Source organism: Salvelinus namaycush, chromosome 7 (assembly GCF_016432855.1).
Source record: "Salvelinus namaycush isolate Seneca chromosome 7, SaNama_1.0, whole genome shotgun sequence".
Lineage (NCBI taxonomy): Eukaryota > Metazoa > Chordata > Actinopteri > Salmoniformes > Salmonidae > Salvelinus > Salvelinus namaycush.
Genome location: NC_052313.1, coordinates 44,843,289 through 44,867,354, shown reverse-complemented (window position 1 = coordinate 44,867,354; position 24,066 = coordinate 44,843,289). Strand labels below are relative to the sequence as shown.

At 45.3% G+C, this 24,066-nt stretch overlaps 1 protein-coding gene across 1 annotated transcript in view; it reads right to left on the bottom strand.

Moving 5' to 3' along the window:
- Window positions 1–22,957, bottom strand: part of LOC120051302 (nck-associated protein 5-like) — a 155,097-nt gene extending 132,140 nt beyond the window's left edge. Inside the window, exons 1-2 of the mRNA XM_038998109.1 lie at window positions 22,784–22,957; window positions 15,404–15,512 (exon numbers count right to left, since the gene is read on the bottom strand). Coding sequence (XP_038854037.1) covers window positions 15,404–15,512; window positions 22,784–22,854 — 180 coding nt within the window. The 5' untranslated portion in view covers window positions 22,855–22,957. The remainder of the gene's footprint in view (window positions 1–15,403; window positions 15,513–22,783) is intronic.
- Between the last annotated feature and the right edge of the window lie 1,109 nt (window positions 22,958–24,066).

Here is a 24,066-nt window from a genome sequence, read left to right as displayed (position 1 = left end):
TGCGTGTCACCAGCCCGGTGCCACCTATACCGGTCCCACGCATCAGGCCTCCAGTGCGCCTCCACAGTCCAGTACGTCCTGCTGTGCCTCCTCCCCGCACTCGCCCTGAGGTGCGTGTCATCAGCCCGGTGCCACCTGTACCGGTCCCATGTATCAGGCCTCCAATGCGCCTCCACAGTCCAGTACGTCCTGTGCCTCCTCCCCGCACTCGCCCTGAGGTGCGTGTCATCAGCCCGGTACCACCAGTGCCGGCCCCACGCACCAAGCTTCCGGTGACAGTTCCCAGTCCAGAGCTTCCGGCGACAGTTCCCAGTCCAGAGCTTCCGGCGACAGTTCCCAGTCCAAAGCTTCCGGGGACCGTTCCCAGTCCAGAGCTTCCGGCGACAGGTCCCAGTCCAGAGCTTCCGACGACGTTTCACAGTCCGGAACCTCCAACGACGGTCCACAGTCCGGAACCACCTACGACGGTCCACGGTCCGGAACTTCCTGAGACGGTCCACGGTCCGGAACCTCCTGAGATGGTCCACGGTCCGGGAACGTCCTGAGACGGTCCACGGTCCGGAACCCCTGAGACGGTCCACGGTCCGGAACCTCCTGAGACGGTCCGCGGTCCGGAGCCTCCAGCGATGGTCGGCGGTCCGGAGTCTCCAGCAGGGGTTCTCAGTCCGGAGCCTCCTGCAAAGGTTCCCAGTCTGGAGCCTCCGGCGACGATCTACGGTCCGAAGTCCCCGGCGACGATCTACGGTCCGGAGTCCCCGGCGACGATCTACGGTCCGGTTCCTCCGGCAACGAACCACGGTCCGGAGTCCCCGGCGACGATCTACGGTCCGGTTCCTCCGGTGACAAATCACGGTCCGGAGTCCCCGGCGACGATCTACGGTCCGGAGTCCCCGGCGACGGTCTGCGGTCCAGAGCCTCCAGCGGGGGTTCTCAGTCCGGAGCCTCCTGCGAAGGTTCCCAGTCCGGAGCCTCCGGCGACGATCTACGGTCCGGAGTCCCCGGCGACGATCTACGGTCCGGAGTCCCCGGCGACAACCTAAGGTCCGGAGTCCCCGGCGACAACCTAAGGTCCGGAGTCCCCGGCGACAATCTACGGTCCGGTTCCTCCGGCGACAAACCACGGTCCGGAGTCCCCGGCGACGATCTACGGTCCGGAGTCCCCGGCGACAATCTACGGTCCGGTTCCTCCGGCGACGATCCACGGTCCGGTTCCTCCGGGCGACGATCTACGGTCCGGTTCCTCCGGCGACGAGCCACGGTCCGGTTCCTCTGATGACGTGTCCACGAGCGGAGTGGGTACTTCGCCCCGCACCGGAGCCGCCCCCGACGGTAGATGCCCACCCAAACCCTCCCCTATTGAGTCAGGTTTTGGGGGGGGTGTACTGTCAAGCCCTGACCATAGAGAGCTTTTTATTCTCTATGTTGGTTAAGTCGGGGTGTGATTAAGGGTGGGTTATCTAGGTGAATTATATTTCTATGTTGGCCTTGTATGGTTCCCAATCAGAGGCAGCAGTTTATCGTTGACTCTGATTGGGGATCATATTTAGGTAGCCATTTCCCCATTGTGCTTTGTGGGATCTTGTCTAGGTAGAGTTGCCTGTGAGCACTATTTTGAAACGCTTCACGTTTCGTTTGTTCGCTTTATTGTTTTTTCCCTTTTGAGTTTTCTATTCCAAATAAAAGGATGGAAGCATACCACGCTGCATCTTGGTCTACTCCTTATGACGAACGTGACAGGTACAAATAAAGACCGACTGACACTCACAGAGAGCGCACAGAGAAGAAGTCTCAGTCGAGCAATGACAATTCCGGTGGCCACAGACATTTACCGTAGCATGTTCTATGAATATGTGCATGTGGCGCTTTATGAATACCTCATAAGGCATGATAAATGCACTTATAATTAGCGCCTGGATAATACCAGTATGGCAATCTTTTTTCCATAGCAAAAATGAAAACACGAAGCAGCCCAAACTCGTTGGTCTTTTAAAAACCTGCTGTATGTAAAATATTGTGTACTATAGCTTGGAAAATAAATACATGTGACTCTGGATGACAACATAATGTTGTTTGTTTACAACAAAGGGTCTGTTTTCCTAAAGATGTTAAATCCACTTTGAGTTTTGTTTCCTTCCCACAATACTAACGAATATCGCAATACTGGTATCGTTGCAGCCCAACTTACAATGCATTATGGTGAGGTTATTCAAGGGTCACCACAGTAGAATATATTCTTTAAAGTGTAGATAGTATCATTAGATTTAGATTCAGAAGATAGCATAATTTGACATGTTCACATACTACATTGATTTCCTTCGGGTTGCAAAATACAGGTAATTTCACCGATATTCCAGAAATCCCAGTTGGAAGATTCCTGAATCTGTGAATGAGCAGGAGATCTGGGAATCCCCCCCCCCCCAACTGAAAACCAGACAAAAAGCAAACAAAACAGACAAAAGCAAACCAAGATGTTCAGTAACACTGACCTATTTGTCACAGATTTTCTTCCAGAAGAGTCAAAAGGAAGAGAGTTGAGTCCCACCTCCAGGTCCCAGTCCTCTAGGTATTATAGTGAGTGGAAGATGACATTACAGCTCACACAAAAGATTACAAATATGTCACATCAGGTGCCTGGGCGAGCCACTTGGAGAAGAGTGAAGTTACCCCTAGATACTGATCTTGAGTCAGTTTTGCATTTCCCCCACAAATGGTTAAGGTTAGGATCGGGGGAGGGGAAAACTGATCCTACTAGATCTGTACTTGGGGGAAACTTCACCCCGGAGCCAAGCCTCTTAGAGGCATTTATGACAGACTGTCCCTGCTGTTGTTGAGCAGGTTAGGGTGCGCTCTGTTGTAATTGTAAATCAAAGGGGCCTGTCGTATCCGTAAATGGCCCAATCTAGGTGACTAATCGTTTTCTCATCAGGTGTTGATGACGCATGCTGAATCACACATAGTCTACATTTCGTTGGATTGCATCACAGCTTTAGTCACCTTTTAATTAAGCAATCAATTGCATAAACTACTTGAACTTTGACAGTTCAGTTTCTAACAATAAGCTTCAAGTCAATTATTTGAAAGTAATATTGGTAGTACCTCAACAGGATGAGACACCTGTACATTGAATTTACTCCTATTGCTCAATAACCAATATATCACTTTTTGGGAAAAATTCCTATACTGTTCAATGACCAACCTAACTTTTTGTATTTTCTTTATAAGGGGTCACCAGGTGCATGGAAGTTCTATTCACCTTCTCTGTAACACCTGGAAACGTCTCACACTACAGGCCAAACCAGTAAGGTATGTCGAACAGACATATGACACTGTTTCCCCATTCACACCCTAATAGCTTTCACAATACTCTGTACTCAAACAATGGCCCCTCAAATTCTTCTCCGATGTCTACCACATCAGTTAAACCTAAATCATTCTAACAATATAATATAAAGAGTGTCTGTCAAACTAAACGAAACGAAGACTAGTTTCTTCAGTGTTTTCAAGTGGCTTTTGCATTTATTTACTCAGTAGTCGGGCTAATGTCGGAAAATGTAAATATTTCCTGGACTGAGGGGAAATTATTTAGGGAATGTAGATCCTTCCAGAACTTGCGCTATGCACCAAGCCAGGGTGTATTTAAACAGTAGTCTTCTCGTAAAATATGAAACCCCCTCTAGGGATTTGTAGAAAAGGAATTACCTCACTGTGTGCTTCAGAAATGTATCAATCTTTAAACGTAGATTTAGAAAGATCATTGCATGCTCAGCGGGGCAACTTCCTGCATGCAGAAATCAGATCAGAAATCAGAAATCAACAACAAAATTAATATCTGCCAATTTGAGCCGTGCCTTGAGGCATACACATATTGGATGGAGGCCAATAGTGGAAGTCTTGACAGATTTGTGTTGTTGTCAATTTCTGTGAGCAGGAAGTTGCCCTGCTGTGCATGATGATGTCATATCCCTGACTGTACCTTTAAATCTTCTACGATCAATAAATCAAATCAGTCTATCCACCAATAAGCCAGTCCATCCAAATCTCCAGATGGGGTGTGGTGAATGAATCCCGAACATTGGGGACTGAGAGAGTTCACAGACCACAGACTACAGGTCATAACTTGGCTTGGAGCCTGATGAGGATGTGATCACACCCATTCACCCTCACACCCACTCAGTTGGTCTCCCTCTCTGTCGCCCTTCCCTAGTTCAGTGTTCCTGGGCAGGGCAGTCTGGCCTCTCTCTATCCCTGCTAGTCCCAGCTGCATGGTGGAAGGTTGGGCATCCCCTCTTCCCCTCACTGACAGATGCAGTGTGGAGGCCCCTCCACCCTTCACCGCTCCCCCAAGGCCCAGGCTCTAATCCACCACATTCAATCCTGTTAGCTGCCCCTCTGCCAATCTCTGCCTCATTCACTCCCAGGCCCCTGAACCACTCTGCCAATAAGCCCTGATCTTGGATCAGTGATCCACAGTTCCACACATCATAATAATAAACCCCCAAAGACACAGTACTGCCAGTTCCATGTGGGCGTGGTTAACAGCTACGGACAAAACACATGCAGCAATGTCGACTGACAGGATGGACCACTTCCTAGTGGGATAATGTTTATCTGCATGTTTGGCTTTTAACACAGGGAATCATAGGAAGAGGATTCCCAAGGTTCTTAACTTCTGTTTCTACCAGTTACTTGACTGGGGTAGTTCATTGTTTTACGTTGACATGGTGCACTGAGATTCGGAGAAAAATGCCCATATAAATATAATCACCAGTCATTCTATTTCTGTTCTATTGCCGTGTCACCGTCTTCAGCTGTCCATTGGACATACAATGGGCCTGAATCTGAAGTCATTGATTATAGTAGAGCAGGTTTTTTCAGCCTGTGTGGTTAAACCTAAAGATAGTCCCTCTGGCCTTTACAACAAATAGCTGTGAACTGCTATCCTGTCCCCTGGGCTCTTGGCTCTTTCAGGAAGAGGGACACAGAGAATAGAGGTGTGTGTGTGTGTGTGTGTGTGTGTGTGTGTGTGTGTGTGTGTGTGTGTGTGTGTGTGTGTGTGTGTGTGTGTGTGTCGGTGTGTGTGTGTCGGTGTGTGTGTCGGTGTGGTGTGCACCGATGTTTGAATATGCACGCGGCCACGGCAACCACTTTTCATCTAGGGCATGATGGGTAAAGAAGAGAAAGTTCCCTAATTGGAGGCCCTCTTGACTCAACGGGGCAACAAAGGGCCATCTTATTGGACGGAGGGGGAAAACTGATGTCCAATTACACATGCTGGGCTCTTGGCCTGAGCGAAGCTACCGAGGAGAGGAGAAACTCAGTGTCCTCTTTACAGAGATGTAACCAACTCTAGTGGTTGACCTACAGAGACTGAGAGGCCTATTATGTCCGTTTGAATGCATATTGTCTTTGATTTTGCCGACATAATAACCGATAGACTCATGGATGGTTAAATAAGAGGTTTGACAGCGACAGAACTCTACATTTAGCGGAGAAATTGTGGTTTTCAGGATCATTAATGAGGCATGTGTAACACAGATAACTTACGACACGGGTCAGAGACTTAAGCAAACATCAGAACACGCAGAGAGAGAGAGAGAGAGAGAGAGAGAGAGAGAGAGAGAGAGAGAGAGAGAGAGAGAGAGAGAGAGAGAGAGAGAGAGAGAGAGAGAGAGAGAGAGAGAGAGAGAGAGAGAGAGAGAGAGAGAGAGAGAGAGAGAGAGAGAGAGAGAGAGAGAGAGAGAGAGAGAGAGAGAGAGAGAGAGAGAGAGTTCAGAACATAAACAGGTCAACTGAAATGTTTTCCTCATCATCTACCAGAGCGAGTGCAAAAATATGACTGTTACTGCTCATGGATTGCTAGCCTATTTATTAGAGTTCATTTACCAGAAACGCAAGCAACAAATAACAGGCCAGGGTTCTCCACAAACCTACAGTATACAGGCACATGTGGCTCTTACAATTAGTTAAAGTGGAATGCATTAGTGAAGAGCAATGCCACTCGTTGCTTTCTCTACAGTAACTGTATCCACATGTCCTCTTTCTATGGGCTAATCAACTTGAAAATCATGACATATAGTATGATGTCTCAAACCCCCAACGCTCTACAAGGTACCGTTCCCTAGAACGATTTCATTATACCATGTTTTCCCAGACATGTTGTGAGTAGGAAATACTATCTAATATGTGTATTAAATACCTAATAGATGTTATACAGAATATGATTAACAAGTCCAAATGGAATTCATAAGTACATGAAATAAAACCAGAGGAAAGTTTCATTAAGTCTCAGGGGCTAGACGAATCTCATTAAGGTCGGAAAACTAGACGAGTGGCCAGTGGCCCCATCAAAACAACCTCGGTAGCGATTAAACAGGTTTTATGAGCAAACAGGGGGCCGAGCGCCCGACTACTCTTACCCACGGGATGAGGTGAATATGGAGGATACCACTGAGTTGGAACTCAGCACGGGGGAATCGTGATCCCACATCCAAGGCTGTAATCATTTGTCTCTAGCCCCATCAGAGCCAACTCCACCAAGGCAGTTCCCATGAGACTGTAGCCAGGACTCCAAATCCCCATTATGTAAAACTATCACATGCTCCCTGATCACTGTTGAGGCCCTTAGCTCCACCAGGTGCTAAAAGGAATAGGTCATAGGTTAAACCCTGATCACTTCTCTCCATTATGATTATTTGACACATGTCATATGAACCCTAAGCCACCTTCAAACAGTGTGTGGACTGTGGCGACATCCCCTTTAGAGTTATACATGCTGTTTTACCATAGTCTAGCGTGAGAACCGGCCTCTGAACACAGTGGCTCGTCACTGGATTTCTGTACTGTTATAACTCTCAGTTAGACACAGTCGTTTGAGCCATAGGATGTGATATCAAACTTCCCCATTGGACTGCATAGTAATGTAAGAGCCCAATCCCCTTAACAAGCATGTCTACCCCCGTACACAGTACTTGCTACCCAGCACCATGTTTTATTTATGTCTCTACTTGGCACAGTGGTAGCTGACTGTAATATGGCTATGGTGGAAAAAAAAGCTTTACCAACCCGACTCCATGCTGGCTTATCTTCCAATTCATTTGCACTTAAATGACGCATAAACCAAACTAATTTGTCTGTTTTGGAGATATGTTCCCTTTTCTGGCTTGTTTTATTGCTCTGTCTCCAGCCAATGTGGACTAGGCCTATGAAACAACACATAGGCTCTGGATAACAACAATGGAACAAAACGAGCATATAAAATATATTATATGAGGAAAGGCTACCCAGAACCAGGAGCCTGACAGCTACCTAGAAACCAGACGTAGGTTCGAATAGTATTTGTTACCTTTCAAATACTTCATCTGCGCTTGACTGGGGCACATTGAACCAATGGAATAGTACCAAAAGTGCAAGGTGCAAACCCTGCCCAAATGGCACTCCAGAAAGGCTCAATCAAACATTTAAGGAAAACAAATACTATATGAACCCAGCTCTGCCCAGAAACACAACACAGAGACAAACAGGAAAGCACTCCCACATGCTGTTTAGTCAGCAACAATTCACAACTAACCAGTGAGTGTTTAATCAGTAACGTGGAACACTTGATTATTAACCCTCCACTTGGAGTATTTTCAATTTGCTTTTGCTTTTTTTGTCAATTATCTCTAAGCATGAATGCATAGCTGCACGGATAAAATACAATTTTGGCAGGAAATAGGGAGAGGTTGCAGAAACAACGGTATTCTACGCTGCTTACTAACTTACGGTTCAGGGTGTTGTTTCATGTCTGATTCATAAACACACCCATTCTTCCTGATACATCGTCGTACGGCATGTGCCTGATGTCACGGCTGGAAAGACAGTTGCAAAGTGTTGATACATTTCCCAGAATTCCCAGTTTGCATTCCAACTAGGTTTTCCGGAAGTCCGGGAATTTTGAAAAAGTTACTAGAATTGTGCAACTCAAATAGACAAAAACCTATATAATTTCACAAATGGACCCCCCCAAGCTTTGAAGGGCCAGTCTGCAGTTCAAACAACAACAACAAAGTGGTCACCCTAACCTCATGAGGCAGGTACATGTATAAGTTATATCAAATGGATGTACCAATCGCAGATTGCCACTTTAATAATTTTAGATCTGGCCTCATCCATGGTGCATGCATGGCTAACATGTACTAACATGTACTATGAGAAGTCACAGGGCATGAGGGAGCAGCAGAATGACTCTGATGGAGCTGGATCCTGACCTATATTAGGGCTAATCGCTGGGCTGTGGGCAGGCAGTTGCGGCAGACACAGAAGGGCATCATTCAGATCCAATATACTGCATCACTGCATAATTGCATGACTAAGAGCAGTCTCATCTGCAGCAGGCAGACTTTAACATGATAAAAATACATATGCACAGAGAGTCCACCCAGCAACACAGATCTCTTATGTAATGCAAGGCAGAGAATGCCCTAGTTAGGCTACAGCTCGCCCTACGCCCTTCCTTTAGAAAGATAACCCTGCATGGGGTTATTAAATATAAAAACCAAACTGACTTCCTGTATAAAGTATATTGGAGTTAATTGGATCAATAAAGCCAGATATCTTCTTTCATACACTACCGGTCAAAAGTTTTAGAACACCTACTCATTCAAGGGTTTTTCTTTATTTTTACTATTTTCTACATTCTAGAATAATAGTGAAAACATAACTATGAAATAACACATATGGAATCATGTAGAAACCAAATAAGTGTTAAACAAAGTAGTTCTCACATATGCTGAGCACTTGTTGGATGCTTTTCCTTCACCCTGCGGTCCGACTCATCCCAAACCATCTCAATTGGTCATCTGATGCAGCACTCCATCCCTCTCCATCTTGATAAAATAGCCCTTACACAGCCTGGAGGTGTGTTGGGTCATTGTCCTATTGAAAAACAAATGATAGTCCCACTAAGCTCAAACTAGATGGGATGGTGTATCGCTGCAGAATGCTGTGGTAGCAATGCTGGTTAAGTGTGCCTTGAATTCTAAATAAATCACAAACAGTGTCACCAGCAATGAACCCCCACACCATAACACCTCCTTCTCCATGCTTAACGGTGGGAAATACACATGTGGAGATCATCTGTTCACCCACACCTTGTCTCACAAAGACACTGCGGATGGAACCAAAAATCTCCAATTTCGACTTCAGACCAAAGGACAAATGTCCACCAGTCTAATGTCCATTACTCATGTTTCTTAGACCAAGCAAGTCTCTTCTTCTTATTGGTGTCCTTTAGTAGTGGTTTCTTTGCAGCAATTTGACCATGAAGGCCTGATTCACACAGTCTCCTCTGAACAGTTGATGTTGAGATGTGTCTGATACTTGAACTATGTGAAGCATTTGTTTGGGCTGCAATTTCTGAGGTGAACTTATCCTCTGCAGCAGAGGTAACTCTGGGTCTTCCTTTCCTGTGGCGGTCCTCATGAGAGCCAGTTTCATCATAGCGCTGGATGTTTTTTGCAACTGCACTTGAAGAAACTTTCAAAGTTATTTACTGACCTTCGTGTCTTAAAGTAATGATGGACTGTCGTTTCTCTTTGCTTATTTGAGCTGTTCTTGCCAAAATATGGACTTGGTATTTTACCAAATAGGGCTATCTTCTGTATACCCCCCTACCTTGTCACAACACAACTGATTGGCTCAAATGCAGTAAGAAGGAAAAAAAATCCACAAATGTATTTTTAAGAAGGCAAACCTGTTAATTGAAATGAATTCCAGGTGACTACCTCATGAAGCTGGTTGAGAGAATGCCAAGAGTGTGCAAAGCTGTCATCAAGGCAAAGGGTGGCTATTTGAAGAATCTCAAATATAAAACACTTTTTGGGTTACTACATGATTCCATATGTGTTATTTCATAGTTTTGATGTCTTCACTATTATTCTACAATGTATAAAATATAAAAAATAAAGAAAAACCCTTGAGTAGGTGTTCTAAATCTTTTGACCAGTAGTGTATGTACAGTAGGTACTATTCCACAAAGCAATTACATTTTTTTGTCCATTAAAATAACATCAAATTGATCAGAAATACAGTGTAGACACTGTTAATGTTGTAAATGACTATTGTAGCTGGAAACGGATGATTTTTTATGGAATATCAACATAGGCATACAGAGGCTCATTTTCAGCAACTATCACTCTTGTGTTCCAATGGCACGTTGTTTATCATTTATCAGTTTATCATTTTAAAAGGCTAATTGATCATTAGAAAGTTATTATTATACGTTATTAATAAACCAATTTGGCACATTTGGGCAGTCTTGACACAAAATGTTGAACAGAAATTCAATGGTTCATTGGATCAGTCTAAAACTTTGCGCATACACTGCTGCCATCTAGTGGCCAAAATCTAAATTGCAACTGGTCTGGAATCATACATTATGGCATTTCTTTTGCATTTCAAAAATGTTGGCACAAAAAAATACAAAAAAAAATTGTTATTTTTTTTCTTTGTAATATATTTGACCGGATCTAATGTGTTATATTTTCCTACATTCCTTTCACATTTCCACAAACTTCAAAGTGTTTCCTTTCAAATTGTATCAAGAATATGCTTATCCTTGCTTCAAGGCCTGAGCTACAGGCAGTTAGATTTGGGTATGTCATTTTAGGCGAAAATTTAAAAAAAGTGGTGGATCCTTTTTTACAAACATTGTCAAAATACTTTACATATCCCAACAAAGGGAGCCGACAAATGTAATGCTTTCAAATCTACTGGCAGACAATGTGTTGAACAATTACACAAAATCCCTGTGTTCATAGATTCATAAACCCATTGTCTAACCAGTGACTAGATACAGGTACATTCTGATTCGAGCTGGAAACTGGAACATGAATGCTGGGCCTGTCGCCAGACGGAATGTCAGAAATGGCCTTTCTTGTTTTCACAGATGCCTGGGAAAATAAATGTATCGGGAGGCTCATATCCTCTCAGGAAAGGGAGTGTTTACAGGCTTTAGTGAGTTTCTCTGCCAGGGCCACGAGGGCTCTGGAACCCTGGCTGGGATCATCCACATCCCTCCTCACCAGAGCAGGCCAGAGCCAGACATGTTCCACCATAGTGCCCCCGTTCCAGGGTAACAACTCAGCCCGCTGGCCCCATTTTGTCACTAGCTCCACACTAGCCCTGTACTAATGCTACAGGGCTCCTTCTGCTCCTCTCCTAGGGCAACGAAACCCCATTCTGCCCCTATATACTCCAGCTGGTATAAGAGCTGTCGGTAACACTTTCTATGTCTATAGTATGGCGTGTGGTTAATATGGCCCAGTATCAGCCTGGACAGTGAACCAGGCCAACACGTGTCAAATTAAAGCAATAAACACCATATCCCAAATCTTCAAACGGTAATTGCACCGCCTGTTATCACATAGGGTGTCATAAACAAGGCGCAATAATCAGGCACGTGATGTCCCGCTGAAGTGATTTGAGGATATGATCATATAATGATGAATGAAAGTGAACCACTTTTCAGTATAATTTCATGACCACCATTTAATCAACATCTTAGATGAGAATTAGAGACTTTTTGATTTCCTTCTGTCATGAAAATGACTTAAAACCAATCATTTCCGTGTCACATAAACTCAGCAAAAAGAGACGTCCTCTCACTGTCAACTGCGTTTATTTTCAGCAAACTTAACATGTGTAAATATTTGTATGAACATGACAAGATTCAACAACTGAGACATAAACTGAACAAGTTCCACAGACGTGACTAACAGAAATTGAATAATGTGTCCCTGAACAAAGGGGGGGGTCAAAGTCAAAAGTAACAGCTCCATTAAGTACTGCAGTGCATCTCCTCCTCAGGGACTGCACCAGATTTGACAGTTCTTGCTGTGAGATGTTACCCCACTCTTCCACCAAGGCACCTGCAAGTTCCAGGACATTTCTGGGGGGAATGGCCCTAGCCCTCACCCTCCGATCCAACAGGTCCCAGATGTGCTCAATGGGATTGAGATCCCTGCTCTTCGCTGGCCATGGCAGAACACTGACATTCCTGTCTTGCAGGAAATCACGCACAGAACGAGCAGTATGGCTGGTGGTATTGTAATGCTGGAGGGTCATGTCAGGATGAGTCTGCAGGAAGGGTACCACATGAGGGAGTAACGCACAGCGCACAGCGTTGAGATTGCCTGCAATGACAACAAGCTCAGTCCGATGATGCTGTGACACACCGCCCCAGACCATGATGGACCCTCCACCTCCAAATCGATCTAGCTCCAAAGTGCAGGCCTCGGTGTAACGCTCATTCCTTTGACGATAAACGCGAATCCGACCACCACCCCTGGTGAGACAAAACCGGGGTGGTGGTTTGCCAGTCCTGTCTGGTCCAGCAACGGTGGGTTTGTGCTCATAGGCGACGTTGTTGCCGGTGATGTCTGGTGAGGACCTGCCTTACAACAAGCCTACAAGCTCTCAGTCCAGCCTCTCTCAGCCTATTGCGGACAGTCTGAGCACTGATGGAGGGATTATGCTTTCCTGGTGTAACTCGGGCAGTTGTTGTTGCCATCCTGTACCTGTCCCGCAAGGTGTGATGTTCGGATGTACCGAATCCTGTGCAGGTGTTGTTACACGTGGTCTGCCACTGTGAGGACGATCAGCTGTCTGTCCTGTCTCCCTGTAGCACTGTCTTAGGCGTCTCACAGTACGGACATTGCAATTTATTGCCCTGGCCACATCTGCAGTCCTCATGCCTCCTTGCAGCATGCCTAAGGCACGTTCACGCAGATGAGCAGGGATCCTGGGCATCTTTCGTTTTGTGTTTTTCAGAGTCAGTAGCAAGGCCTCTTTAGTGTCCTCAGTTTTCATAACTGTGACCTTAATTACCTACCGTCTGTAAGCTGTTCGTGTCTTGAAGTTATTTGGATTTCTACTAATCATCTTTGAAAGACAGGGTCTAATCTGAAAAAGGTACATTTCTTTTTTTTGCTGAGTTTATTTCTGATACACATCAACCTCGTTCCCACTAGGGAGGGTGTCCAATCAAAAACCCATCTTTTGACCAATGGGTAAAATATGTGAATTCTGTAGATATTCCTCGAAGAAAACCAATGGTCCAAACCTCATGTCTCTATCGTAATCTGTTCAAAAGTTATTTTAGTTTATACCCTTGTAGGATGGCCAAGATTAGGGTAACTAAATCAATAGAGGCCAGAGACTAAAAGTGGTGAAAAATCCGCCAAATAACAGTACGTCAGCTAGGCTGGATGCTGTGAGAGAACCAAGGCAAACTGACAGGCTCACCGTTGAACTCTCATCTTTCTTCTTGAATCCGAAGGACATAAAACAATATAGAGGTAAGATAGATATTAATTTTGAGACATGATGTGGTATTTTCATATTTTAGTATACGGCTTTTCATATTCATGGGAAATTCCTGTTCTTTTTTGAAGATCTCTTGGGAAAACAAGCGCTATCTCTGTGAAATGTCAACGGAGCACTGAGCACACCGCAAGCTTTTCATTTTCAAAGCCTTTAACATTTAATTCAGCTCGCGTGAAACAACTCTGCAGAAGACCACCACCACGCGTCGCTGTCAGAATCGACACCGCTCGGACAACAGAGTTCGTTGCTTATTGCCCGGATGTATCCGACATTTTGGATATAATGTTAATGATATATTAAAGAAAGACCCCACTGAATGATTCAGAACATGAAGAATATCCTGGTCAAATGTGTTTTATTTTAGAACATAAGGAAGTGAAATGTCATAGCCAATACATAGTGTAGAGTGTGTGGACACCCTACACTAGGGCTAAACCAAGCCAAGCTAAGGCAGGTTGTACTGTGCTGGCCTGGTTAAACATCCACCATAGTTGCTGGAACCATGCTGGAGAGAACAATGTGAAAACAAAAATAAGAACGGGAAGGCCATAATCGAGACCTACCACCACAGACAGACGTGCTTGTACTTGACATTCCAAAGGAGCACTTAATACTGGGTTCACCTTGAGTTAACCCTGACAAAAACAAGTTTCCACTCTCCAGTCTTGTGTGTCGCTCTAGACACCGGGGGATAGATAAGCCTGTCAATCACGTCGACACAAACACAGCCAGAGGAGGCTGTTTTTTCTCAAACCGTCTGACAGGGTATGTTTAGTGTACCAGACTTGGGTTCAAAGCCAAATAGTAGCTGTTTTGTTTTAAAAACTTTAGCCGCACTTGATTGAGTTAACGTCAATGGAAACAATGGAGTAGTCCCAAAAGTGCAACTGCAAATCCCGCCCATCTGGCACTCTGGGCACAGGCTTAATCAAACCCAGGTCTGGTTTGTACTTTTCTCTAACCTGTTTGAGTTGTAGTGAAGGAGAGAGAAAGAGACATATACACAGAGACAGAGACACAGAGAGAAAAAGAGACACAGTTAGAGACGGAGACAGAGAGAGAGACGGAGACACAGAGAGAGACCGAGACACAGAGAGAGACGGAGACACAGAGAGAGACAGAGACGGAGACACAGAGAGAGACAGAGACGGAGACACAGAGAGAGATGGAGACACAGAGAGAGACAGAGAGAGATGGAGACACAGAGAGAGACAGAGAGAGACGGAGACACAGAGAGAGACAGAGACAGAGACACAGAGAGAGACAGAGACGGAGACACAGAGAGAGACGGAGACACAGAGAGAGACGGAGACACAGAGAGAAACAGAGACACAAAGAGAGATGGAGACACAGAGAGAGACAGAGACACATAAAGGGACATAGCGAGAAAGAGACACAGACAGAGACAGACACAGAGAGAGACAGAGACACATAAAGGGACATAGAGAGAGGGAGACACAGAGAGAGACAGACACAGAGAGAGACAGAGACACAGAGAGAGACACAGAGAGAGGGAGACACAAAGAGAGACACATAAAGGGACATAGAGAGAGAGACAGAGAAAGACACAGAGAGAGAGACAGAGACCTGTACCTCCGCACATTGACTCGGTACCTGTACCCCTCTGTATATAGCCTCGTTCTTGTTATTTTATTGTGTTATATATATATATATATATACATACACATTATCTTATTTTATTTTTTTTAACTTTCGTTTATTTAGTAAATATTTTCTTAACTCTATTTCTTGAACTGCATTGTTGGTTAAGGGCTTGTAAGTAAGCATTTCACAGTAAGGTCTACAGCTGTTGTATTCGGCGCATGTGACAGATAACATTTGATTTGATTTGACACAGAGAGAGACAGAGAGAGCGAGACAGAGACACAGACAGGCACAGAGAGAGACAGAGACACAGAGAGACACAGAGACACAGTGAGACAGAGACACAGAGAGAGACAGGCACAGAGGGAAACAGAGACACAGAGAGACACAGAGAGAGACAAACACAGAGAGAGAGGAGCTTGCCCCTTTGACTTACCACCAAGTTGCTGTCCAGCGACAGTCGCTTTAGCTGCTCCCTCCTCTCCAGGTGTCTGTTCATGGTCCTCCTCTTCCGCTGCAGCCCACCGCCACGGCCCTGGGAGCCACTGTGGGAGGGGGGGGAAGCCAAAGATCACTCTTTTGTACAGAGACACTATCCTTGGTTCTCCCAGTTGGCTGGTGGGTACACCAGTAGTGAGGCTGTAGAAGTTAATAGAGCAATCACCTTAATTGTTATAGAGCTCAGAGTCCATGTTATATTTTGTGTCTTTGAAGCTGAGAAGGCGGCGGCGTCTCTCTCGCTCTCTCGCGCTCGCTCTCCCTCTCTCTCTCCCTCTCTCCCTCTCTCTCTCCCTCTCCTTTCCTGGCTTCCCACCCTATCTCTCTCTCTTTCCTTGCCACTTCTATCGTTCCGTTATTGTTGTGCTGCCCGCCTGCTCGCTCTGCTAACCTGATAACAACCGGAAGTGTTGGAGAGAGGGAGAGGGAGAGCCTCACTCCACTGATCATCCCTGAGTTGATATGTTTTCTGTCCCCCTCCCTCCCTCCCTCCCTTCTCCTACTTCATGTTTTCATAGGCTTCTCCAAACAGAGCTGGGAACCAGCGCGACCTGGCCAATGGAGGCTAAGGGAGAAGATAAACACTTCACTTCACGCATACTACTCCTCTACAAAGAGCAGGCTCTGTGCCTCCGCTCAGCCCTGCCACAGAGTAAGCACACAACTTCCTAATCAGTGAAGCGCCCGGGTCAAAGGTCGCACAGTGACCGCCAAGGGTCAGGCACCTTCTATCATGACCGCTGTATGGTATGTAATGTATGGATTGTGTGTGTAATTACAGTATGTTACGTATTCTAGGAGGCACTTCAAAAGAGAACATCTCTTTGGGTACTGAATACAATTCATCTCTTTTAAGGCTAAATTATTCCAGGTTTACTTGCCTTCGCAGATTGTCTTCTAACCACACCCCCCTGGTCCCAAGGCCCTCTGTCTCTGGCTTGTCTGTTCCACCCTGGCTGAGACCTCAGTGGCTTGACTACACCTGTCAGTCAGTATGCTGCTGACATCAAAATGCTACGCTACATCCACTGTCAATCTCTCAAAAGTTTCAGTCAATATACTGCTAATATTCAGATAGCATTTCAAACCCACACAAAAATTGTTCATCTAAAACACAATTGACTACTCATTGCTCTTACCCCAGCACTGGTAAAACTGGTTGAGATTACGTCATTACAACCAGAAACTGGTTGAAAGGACGTCATTATAATGACATGTCAACCAGTCTTGCCGGTTTGGTCAGCCCATTCTTGCTGTTCTACATCTAAACGTGGAAGGAAAGGGCTTGATCAACGACAGGACAGGACGTCATGCAGGCTTACTATGGTTATGCCACCACCAATGATCCTACATTCAGTAGTTTTGATGTCAATCAAACCTGGGTTTAAATACTATTTGAAATCATTTCAAATACTTTAGCTGGGTTCGATTGAGCTTGCCTGACGCAACGGAACCAAAATAATTGTCACAAAACTACAAAACCTGCCCCATCTGGCAGGCTAAAACAAATGCCCGAAGTATCTGAAAGTATTCAAATAGTATTTGAACCCAGGTCTGATTCCTATGTGTGCCAGGACATTATGTCAGCTGTAATTCTCATTCCATGTTTAGATTACATTTCAGTTAGTGCCTTCTCTCTAAAGATTAGACTGGATGTAAAGCCCCCACGCTTCCTGCAGACGGCCAGATAGGGATTGTGGGTAATCGAGAGCAAATGATTCAAATGGATTTACGTTTGAACTTGACTGCCCTGACTCGAAAAACAGTAATAGATTAACCAGTCAAATGCAATGACACCGTTTCGCTTGAATGTAGGGTAAACTCGAACAGGGGAGTCAGAAAAATAGAACCAGAGAATACGTTCACGCTGAGCAGTGAGAGCTTATGCACAGTCTTCATTGAAATGAATGGGGGGCAATTCCCGCTCTGCAAAGTTACCCTTGTAGTGAAGCTGGTCTGTAAGGTTGTGTAGAAACAGGTGGTCGATAGGAGGTCGGAAAGCTTAACCAAACACATTTGGAGTCAGATATGAGAATAGGGAAGGTAGTGAAAAGTGATAACGTACAAGGACAAAACTAATGGTTGAATAAAGCAAATTACACTCGATCTTGGATAAACAGCTTCTGACATGGTCAAGTTTGGAGAAATATGTGCAACTGGCCAAAAGCAAAAGAGAGAAAATGCACGAGGCAGGACGTACGTCTCTAGACCAGTGTCTTACATCACCAGCCGAACGTTGAAAATACTACAATAACATGTGTCTATGTAAATGCATCACGTGATATTTTACAAAGACTTTAAGATTCAAATGTCCGTGGAAACGTCAGTGAAAAGTCCAAGTGGCTGGATATGTCCCCAATGGAGCTCAGGGATATGGTTCAGTGAACATACACTTGTGTGATGAGTAACCTATTCGGTGTGATTAGCACATTTGGGATAGTCTCGAAGAATTGGTTTTAGACTTTAGCTCAGAGGGCTAACACAGTCCTGAGACCTGGGTTTGATACCCAGTCTATCCCATATGCTGTAGAAGCTGATGGAGTCTCACTCGTCTGTTTATTGGCCAAGGGAACTCAGCAGCATAAATAGGCCATAGAATACTAGGAACAGATTACGTCTGTGATGATCTCTGGCCCAGGCTATCATCATAAAATACAATCCCACAGGGAACTCCCTATCCTCATCTCCTTATCTCCTCACACACAACAGCCCCTCCTTTCTCCAAATGATTTACACCAAACCCAATTACCACTGTGTAAAACCAGTCTTCTGTTGGGGGGGGGGGGGGGGGGGGGGGGGGGGGGGGGCGGGCGACACAGAGACAACAAAGAGAGACACACGTCTATGGCCATATTACGCGCTCGTCCCAGCCAGTAAGACAGTAAGTCAGCCGGGTGGAATGGATGCAATCAAAGGTCCACGGACAATCCTGACATCTGGGAGTCTTTGTGTACACCCCTAATTAGATGCCAGGGTGGAGGTGGAGGCGGCTCTGAGGGTTATGGAGGGGGAACCACTCTTTTTAACATCTGCTGGTCGAGAATCTAGGGAGGGGGATGCATTTGGGGTTGCACAGGGGTGGACTAGAGAGGAGGGAGGCAGGGAGGGAGGGAGGGAGGCAGGGAGGGAGGGAGGCAGGGAGAGAGGGAGGGAGGCAGGGAGGCAGGGAGGCAGGGAGGGAGGGCTGGCTGGGAGGGAGGGAGGGAGACAGGGAGAGAGGGAGGCAGGGAGAGAGGGAGGGAGGGAGGGAGGGAGGGAGGGAGGGGGAGGGAGGGAGGGAGGGAGGGAGGGAGGGAGGGCTAGAGATAATGAGAAAAGAAAATAGCATTATGATCACTTATATACAATTGTAATATGGCATCCATCACTTCCATTTTATTTGCACTGCGATAGGTTATTGTTCTGTGGATGCACTGATCCATCAACAGATGTAGGATCTTAATGTAATCATTAATCTGTTGCTGAGAGTTTTCCTTCACTGGAGGAAATGCAAACTTGTAATGTATTCGAAGTTGAAAAAGGCTTCCAAAGTTTGCAATTTCCACTTTAAAATTGTCAGACTTAATTTGCCCTAATGAAAAATGTATCAACCCGTACACAAAATGTCCATAAATTCTAATCTACACAATAACTTCTGTTGCTGCATGATTATTTTCCTGCTGTAGCAACCTGGCTCAAATTAAGATCCTACATCTGTATGGTGTTCTGCTGTTGAATATCAGTAAATTATAAACATTGTCTCGGAATGTTGTTCATTCAGGTTCTATTTATGGTGAATTTGTGTTATCTGAAGTATCAGCTGATGAAATGTAACCCATGTTTTTAATTCACATACATGAAAAGGTGGAATAATGAACTAAATGCATTTTGATTATTTCTATCATTCATTTATTCTTGAACAAATAATGAATGTCGCTCATATTATGAATGGATTCCTATTACAGAGTTGAAATTCACACTTCTCCTAAGCTCTCTACAGCTGTGCCTCACCTACAACCTAGCTGATGACTCACAAGTGTGTGCCAAGGACTGGGAGGCCACTCTCCACCAGTATTGACAGTGCTGCCCTTTGTACCCATACAGTTAAACATTCACCCACTCATATTCCCATTTCAACACTAAGCAAAGAACCGTACACCAATAAGGGCTCTTTATAGAGGGATAGTTCAAACAGGGATATCAATTGGTTGTTGTGGCTTGAACTTTAAACCCTAAAGCTATTTCTATTGGAGGAAACAAACGTTTTGGCTACAAATGATTTCACACACAATCCCCATTACATTTTGATATTTCCTCTGAGCTGAACACAAGTGAATGTCTGATAAATGTTTGGTGTTGTGTGTTGCCAGTTGAACACAATGAGTGACTCGGTCGGCAAACGTGTCTACTCACCACCATCTGGGCTCTCAGTTCCACGTAAATTCTCAGAGGCAGAAGGATTCCAAGCGTGCGTACTGTCGCACGAGTTTCCAATTCGCACGTTCGTCCATCACATAGTGCAATGAAAACAAAAGGAAAATGGACTCTCGTGTCTAGAGAAAAACCCTATTGGCGAGGTAGTATGTGTGTCCCAAATAGCACTGTATAGGGAATATGGTGCCATTTGGGACACAAGCTGGATCAATACCTCCCCCCCCCCCCCCCCCCCCCACACACAAAAAAATAACAATGAGCTTGCCAGGAAGTGTCAGTCAGCCTGGGATGGATTGCGATGGTTGACATTGATTGGTGCACCGGCCCTTGCCCTGGGACCCTATTTATTTTGTCTGTGTGTTTGAATAGAGGAGGGCTATAAAGGAAAGGGGGTCAGGCTGGAGCCCGGAACCACCCCCCAGCCAAGACCTCGTTTTGTGAATGATTCATCCAGATTGCTCAGGCAGGGTGCAGAATGAATGGGGAGGATAATTATACATTGGAGATTTGAAAGAGAGGAGCATGTCTAGGCTACCTCCTAATTCCCAGATAGCTATTACTTTTCAATCATTGAGAGGTAGGGGGTAAGCATGATGTGAATGTGAGGGTATAGAAAGAGTGAGATTGCTCTGGCAATGTTGACATATGTTTCCCCTGCCAATAAAGCCCTTAAATTGAAATTGATTTGAGAGAGAGAGAGAGAGAGAGAGAGAGAGAGAGAGAGAGAGAGAGAGAGAGAGAGAGAGAGAGAGAGAGAAAGAGAGAGAGAGAGAGAGAGAGAGAGAGAGAGGAGTGAAGGGAAAGAGAGAGAGAGAGAGAGAGAGAGAGGAGTGAAGGGAAAGAGAGAGAGAGAGACAGAGAGAGAGAGAAAGAGAGAGAGAGAGAGAGAGAGAGAGAGAGAGAGAGAGAGAGAGAGAGAGAGAGAGGTCCATCTGTGTGGCAGGCTAGTAGCACAGATGGCATATGATGATCAGTCCCCTATGTCCTCAACCTCCTGTCTCTTTGGCTCGGGTAGTGCACTACTACTGACCAGGGCCCATTGGGCTTTGGTCAAAAGTAGTACACTACCTGAGGAATAGGGTGCCATTTGAGACAAGCTTTGTGGTACCCAGACAGACCCACAGACAGACAGACCCACAGTCATCATGGTATTAGAGATAAGTACAAAAAGTGCAATTAATTCCAAGATGAAGGTGTTCCACGGTGTTGATTTATACACACCCACACACACTGTATATACATATGCTACATACACACTTGCACACACACACACACAGCTGTGTGAGATACAGGACGGGTGTGAGGCATTTAGCAAATCATGTGCTCGGTGTTCTCTCACTCCTAAGAGATGAACAGACAGATATTTGTTACATTTCGATCTGCATTCTATCGAGTGTTTTTTTATTACAATCTTCACCCGACGCCCTTTCTAACACTTGGTGAGTCGGCTCAAGATTTGACATCTAACGCAGCTAACCCTATTTGCACGGGGGAAGACTTTTTGTCGTGTCGTGCTGCATTTCAACAGGTTGAATATGAGAGTGTTGCTGTGCTGTAGACGTCTCAGCCAGAGACACACACACACGTGACACATTTCAAATGAAATATGCTTGCTCTTAAGAAAAAGCCTCGGAGCATCTGGCAAAATGAACTGACATATTTTTGCTCTGCGCTCATGTCACGTGCGAATAATAAATTAACTGCAACCACTGCATTAAACATGACATAGGGACACAATCTACTGTAACTACACTGACAGAAACGTAATTGACTTCTAATGAATATCCTTCATTTCTGCGACAGTGACACAGGACTTCAAACTCAAGAGGGTGCGCTCATTGCTTGTCTGCGGAAGGAAAATGTGGTACGCCACTGCACACAAGTTCATTAGAGTTGCTTGGGTTTAAACGTTTTATCAAAACAATGAGCATAACGTCATCTAGCTCATCAGGGATTCGATGCTGCAGAAACACATTTCCCTCCACCGATCACACCCCAAACACAGGCCCTTAGGAACCTTATTACATCCTGAAACAAATCAGATGGGTTTCCTGCCTTAGGGCCAGCGCTGGGTTCAAATAGTGTTGGAAATCATTTCAAATACTTTAGCCGGTGCTTGATGAGATTTCCTGATGCAATGGAAGCAACAGAAAAGTCCCACCCACCACCTGGCACTCCAGGCAGACTGAAGCAAATGCTCCAAGTGTTTGAACGATTTTAATAGGATTTGAACCCAGGTCTGCTTGGGACATTCAATCACAATGTCCAGCATGTGTAGCCTAGCCCTAGCTGCCCTGCTGACAGGAACATGACTGGGCTGCGGTCTGTCTCTCTCATCATGGCAGCTGGTTAGGAAAACAGACAGAAAAACACTAAAGTCCAAAGGGACACTGCATGTATCTCACCAAGCTGAGAGAGCACAGGAATCTTCCAAGCCTTGTCTAAATAAATACATAAGTTATGTCTACATTTGGAATGTGTGTAAGCAGTTTGATCCTGACCAGTTTGCATCTCTCTCTCTCTCTCTCTCTCTCTCTCTCTCTCTCTCTCTCTCTCTCTCTCTCTCTCTCTCTCTCTCTCTCTCTCTCTCTCTCTCTCTCTCTCTCTCTCTCTCTCTCTCTCTCTCTCTCTCTCTCTCTCTCTCTCTCTCTCTCTCTCTCTCTCTCTCTCTCTCTCTCTCTCTCTCTCTCTCTCGCACACAGACAGATACACATTTGACTGTCTGAGAAACAGCCTTGAGTTTTAATGCAATGAACTATCCATATTCTTACTGAATCTCACTTCAAAGCAAATGCACCATATCGCCCTGAGACAACTCTTAGAAAGCAAGTTTGAACTGCGCCCAGCCAGTTACCCATGGCCCTGTGTGTCCGTGTCAGAAAACGAGCATGCATCTATAACTTACGTCTTGCCTGGCAAATCCTCTGCTTCGCTCAACAGGTTGGCAGCAGCCTCTGATAAGTCTACGTCAGACATTGTAACATGGAATTCCCTTTGAAGGTGGCTGAAAACATGCTCCTTTGGTAAATTCCCAGTGAGGAGTAGCAGTAACAGGGGAGGCACTGAGTTTACACACACTCACTCTAGCTTGCCAAACTGGTGCTCTGCAAACACCCTGCTACTTGTAACGAGGGAGGGAGGAGGGAGGGAGGGGGGGGGGGGGGGGGGGGGGGGGTGAGAAGAAGTTCCACATTACATCATGTGCAGCTGTTGACAGATCAGTGTTTATTAACTAACTGTCAGGAGCCATGGGATCTGTTGCTGCAGGATTCACACCCCGGCTTGCCACACACACTCGCACGCGCGCGCACACACACATGTGAGACCACACGAGCGCACCAGTGGAGGCTGCTGAGGGGAGGACGGCTCCTAAAAATGGCTGGAACGGAGCGAATGGAATGGCATCAGACATCTGGAAAGCATGTGTTTGATGTGTTTGATGCCATCCTGCTCCAGCCAATACCACGAGCCCGTTCTCCCCAGTTAAGGTGCCACCAGCCTCCTGTGGCGCGCACACACACTTGCACGCAGACAGGCAAGCACATGCATGCATGTAGGTGGGCCTACACAGACATAGAGTAACAGACACTAACTCACATACACATGCTAATGGCACATAATATAACAAACAACTTCACAACCCTTCTGACAGACGGTAATTACACGCTAACAGGATGATGCTGAGACTATGATTGATCACCTTTAAAAGTATGCCACACCAAAAATTATTTATTGCGATGTTAAAGAAACCACACAAATCAAATTTTATGTCACAGTCTTCGTAAACAAGAGGTGTAGACTAACAGTGAACTGCTTACTTAACTCTATGCACAATAACTCCTTTTAACAATTTCCACAGAAAATTATTTGTAAAGTTTGGTAACAGAATAATGGTAAAATCTCTCTCCGTTTTTTGAGTGAAACAGTTTTTGGATTAACACCCGGCAGTAACAGAATGACATCCTGGGTCCCAGATCTGTACTATACAGAAATGTATGATTATGAATGTCACTCTCTTCATGCTGATGTATCCTGAATAGACACAAAGGTAGAACCAGTGATATCACCCTTTGCATGTTTAGGTATTATTCTACACACTGGCTATAATTCTAATGTGCTCCGCCCCCAAACAAGACCAAATGAATCTGTACCAATCACAGATGTTTATGTTTCGCAAGTTTGGACATC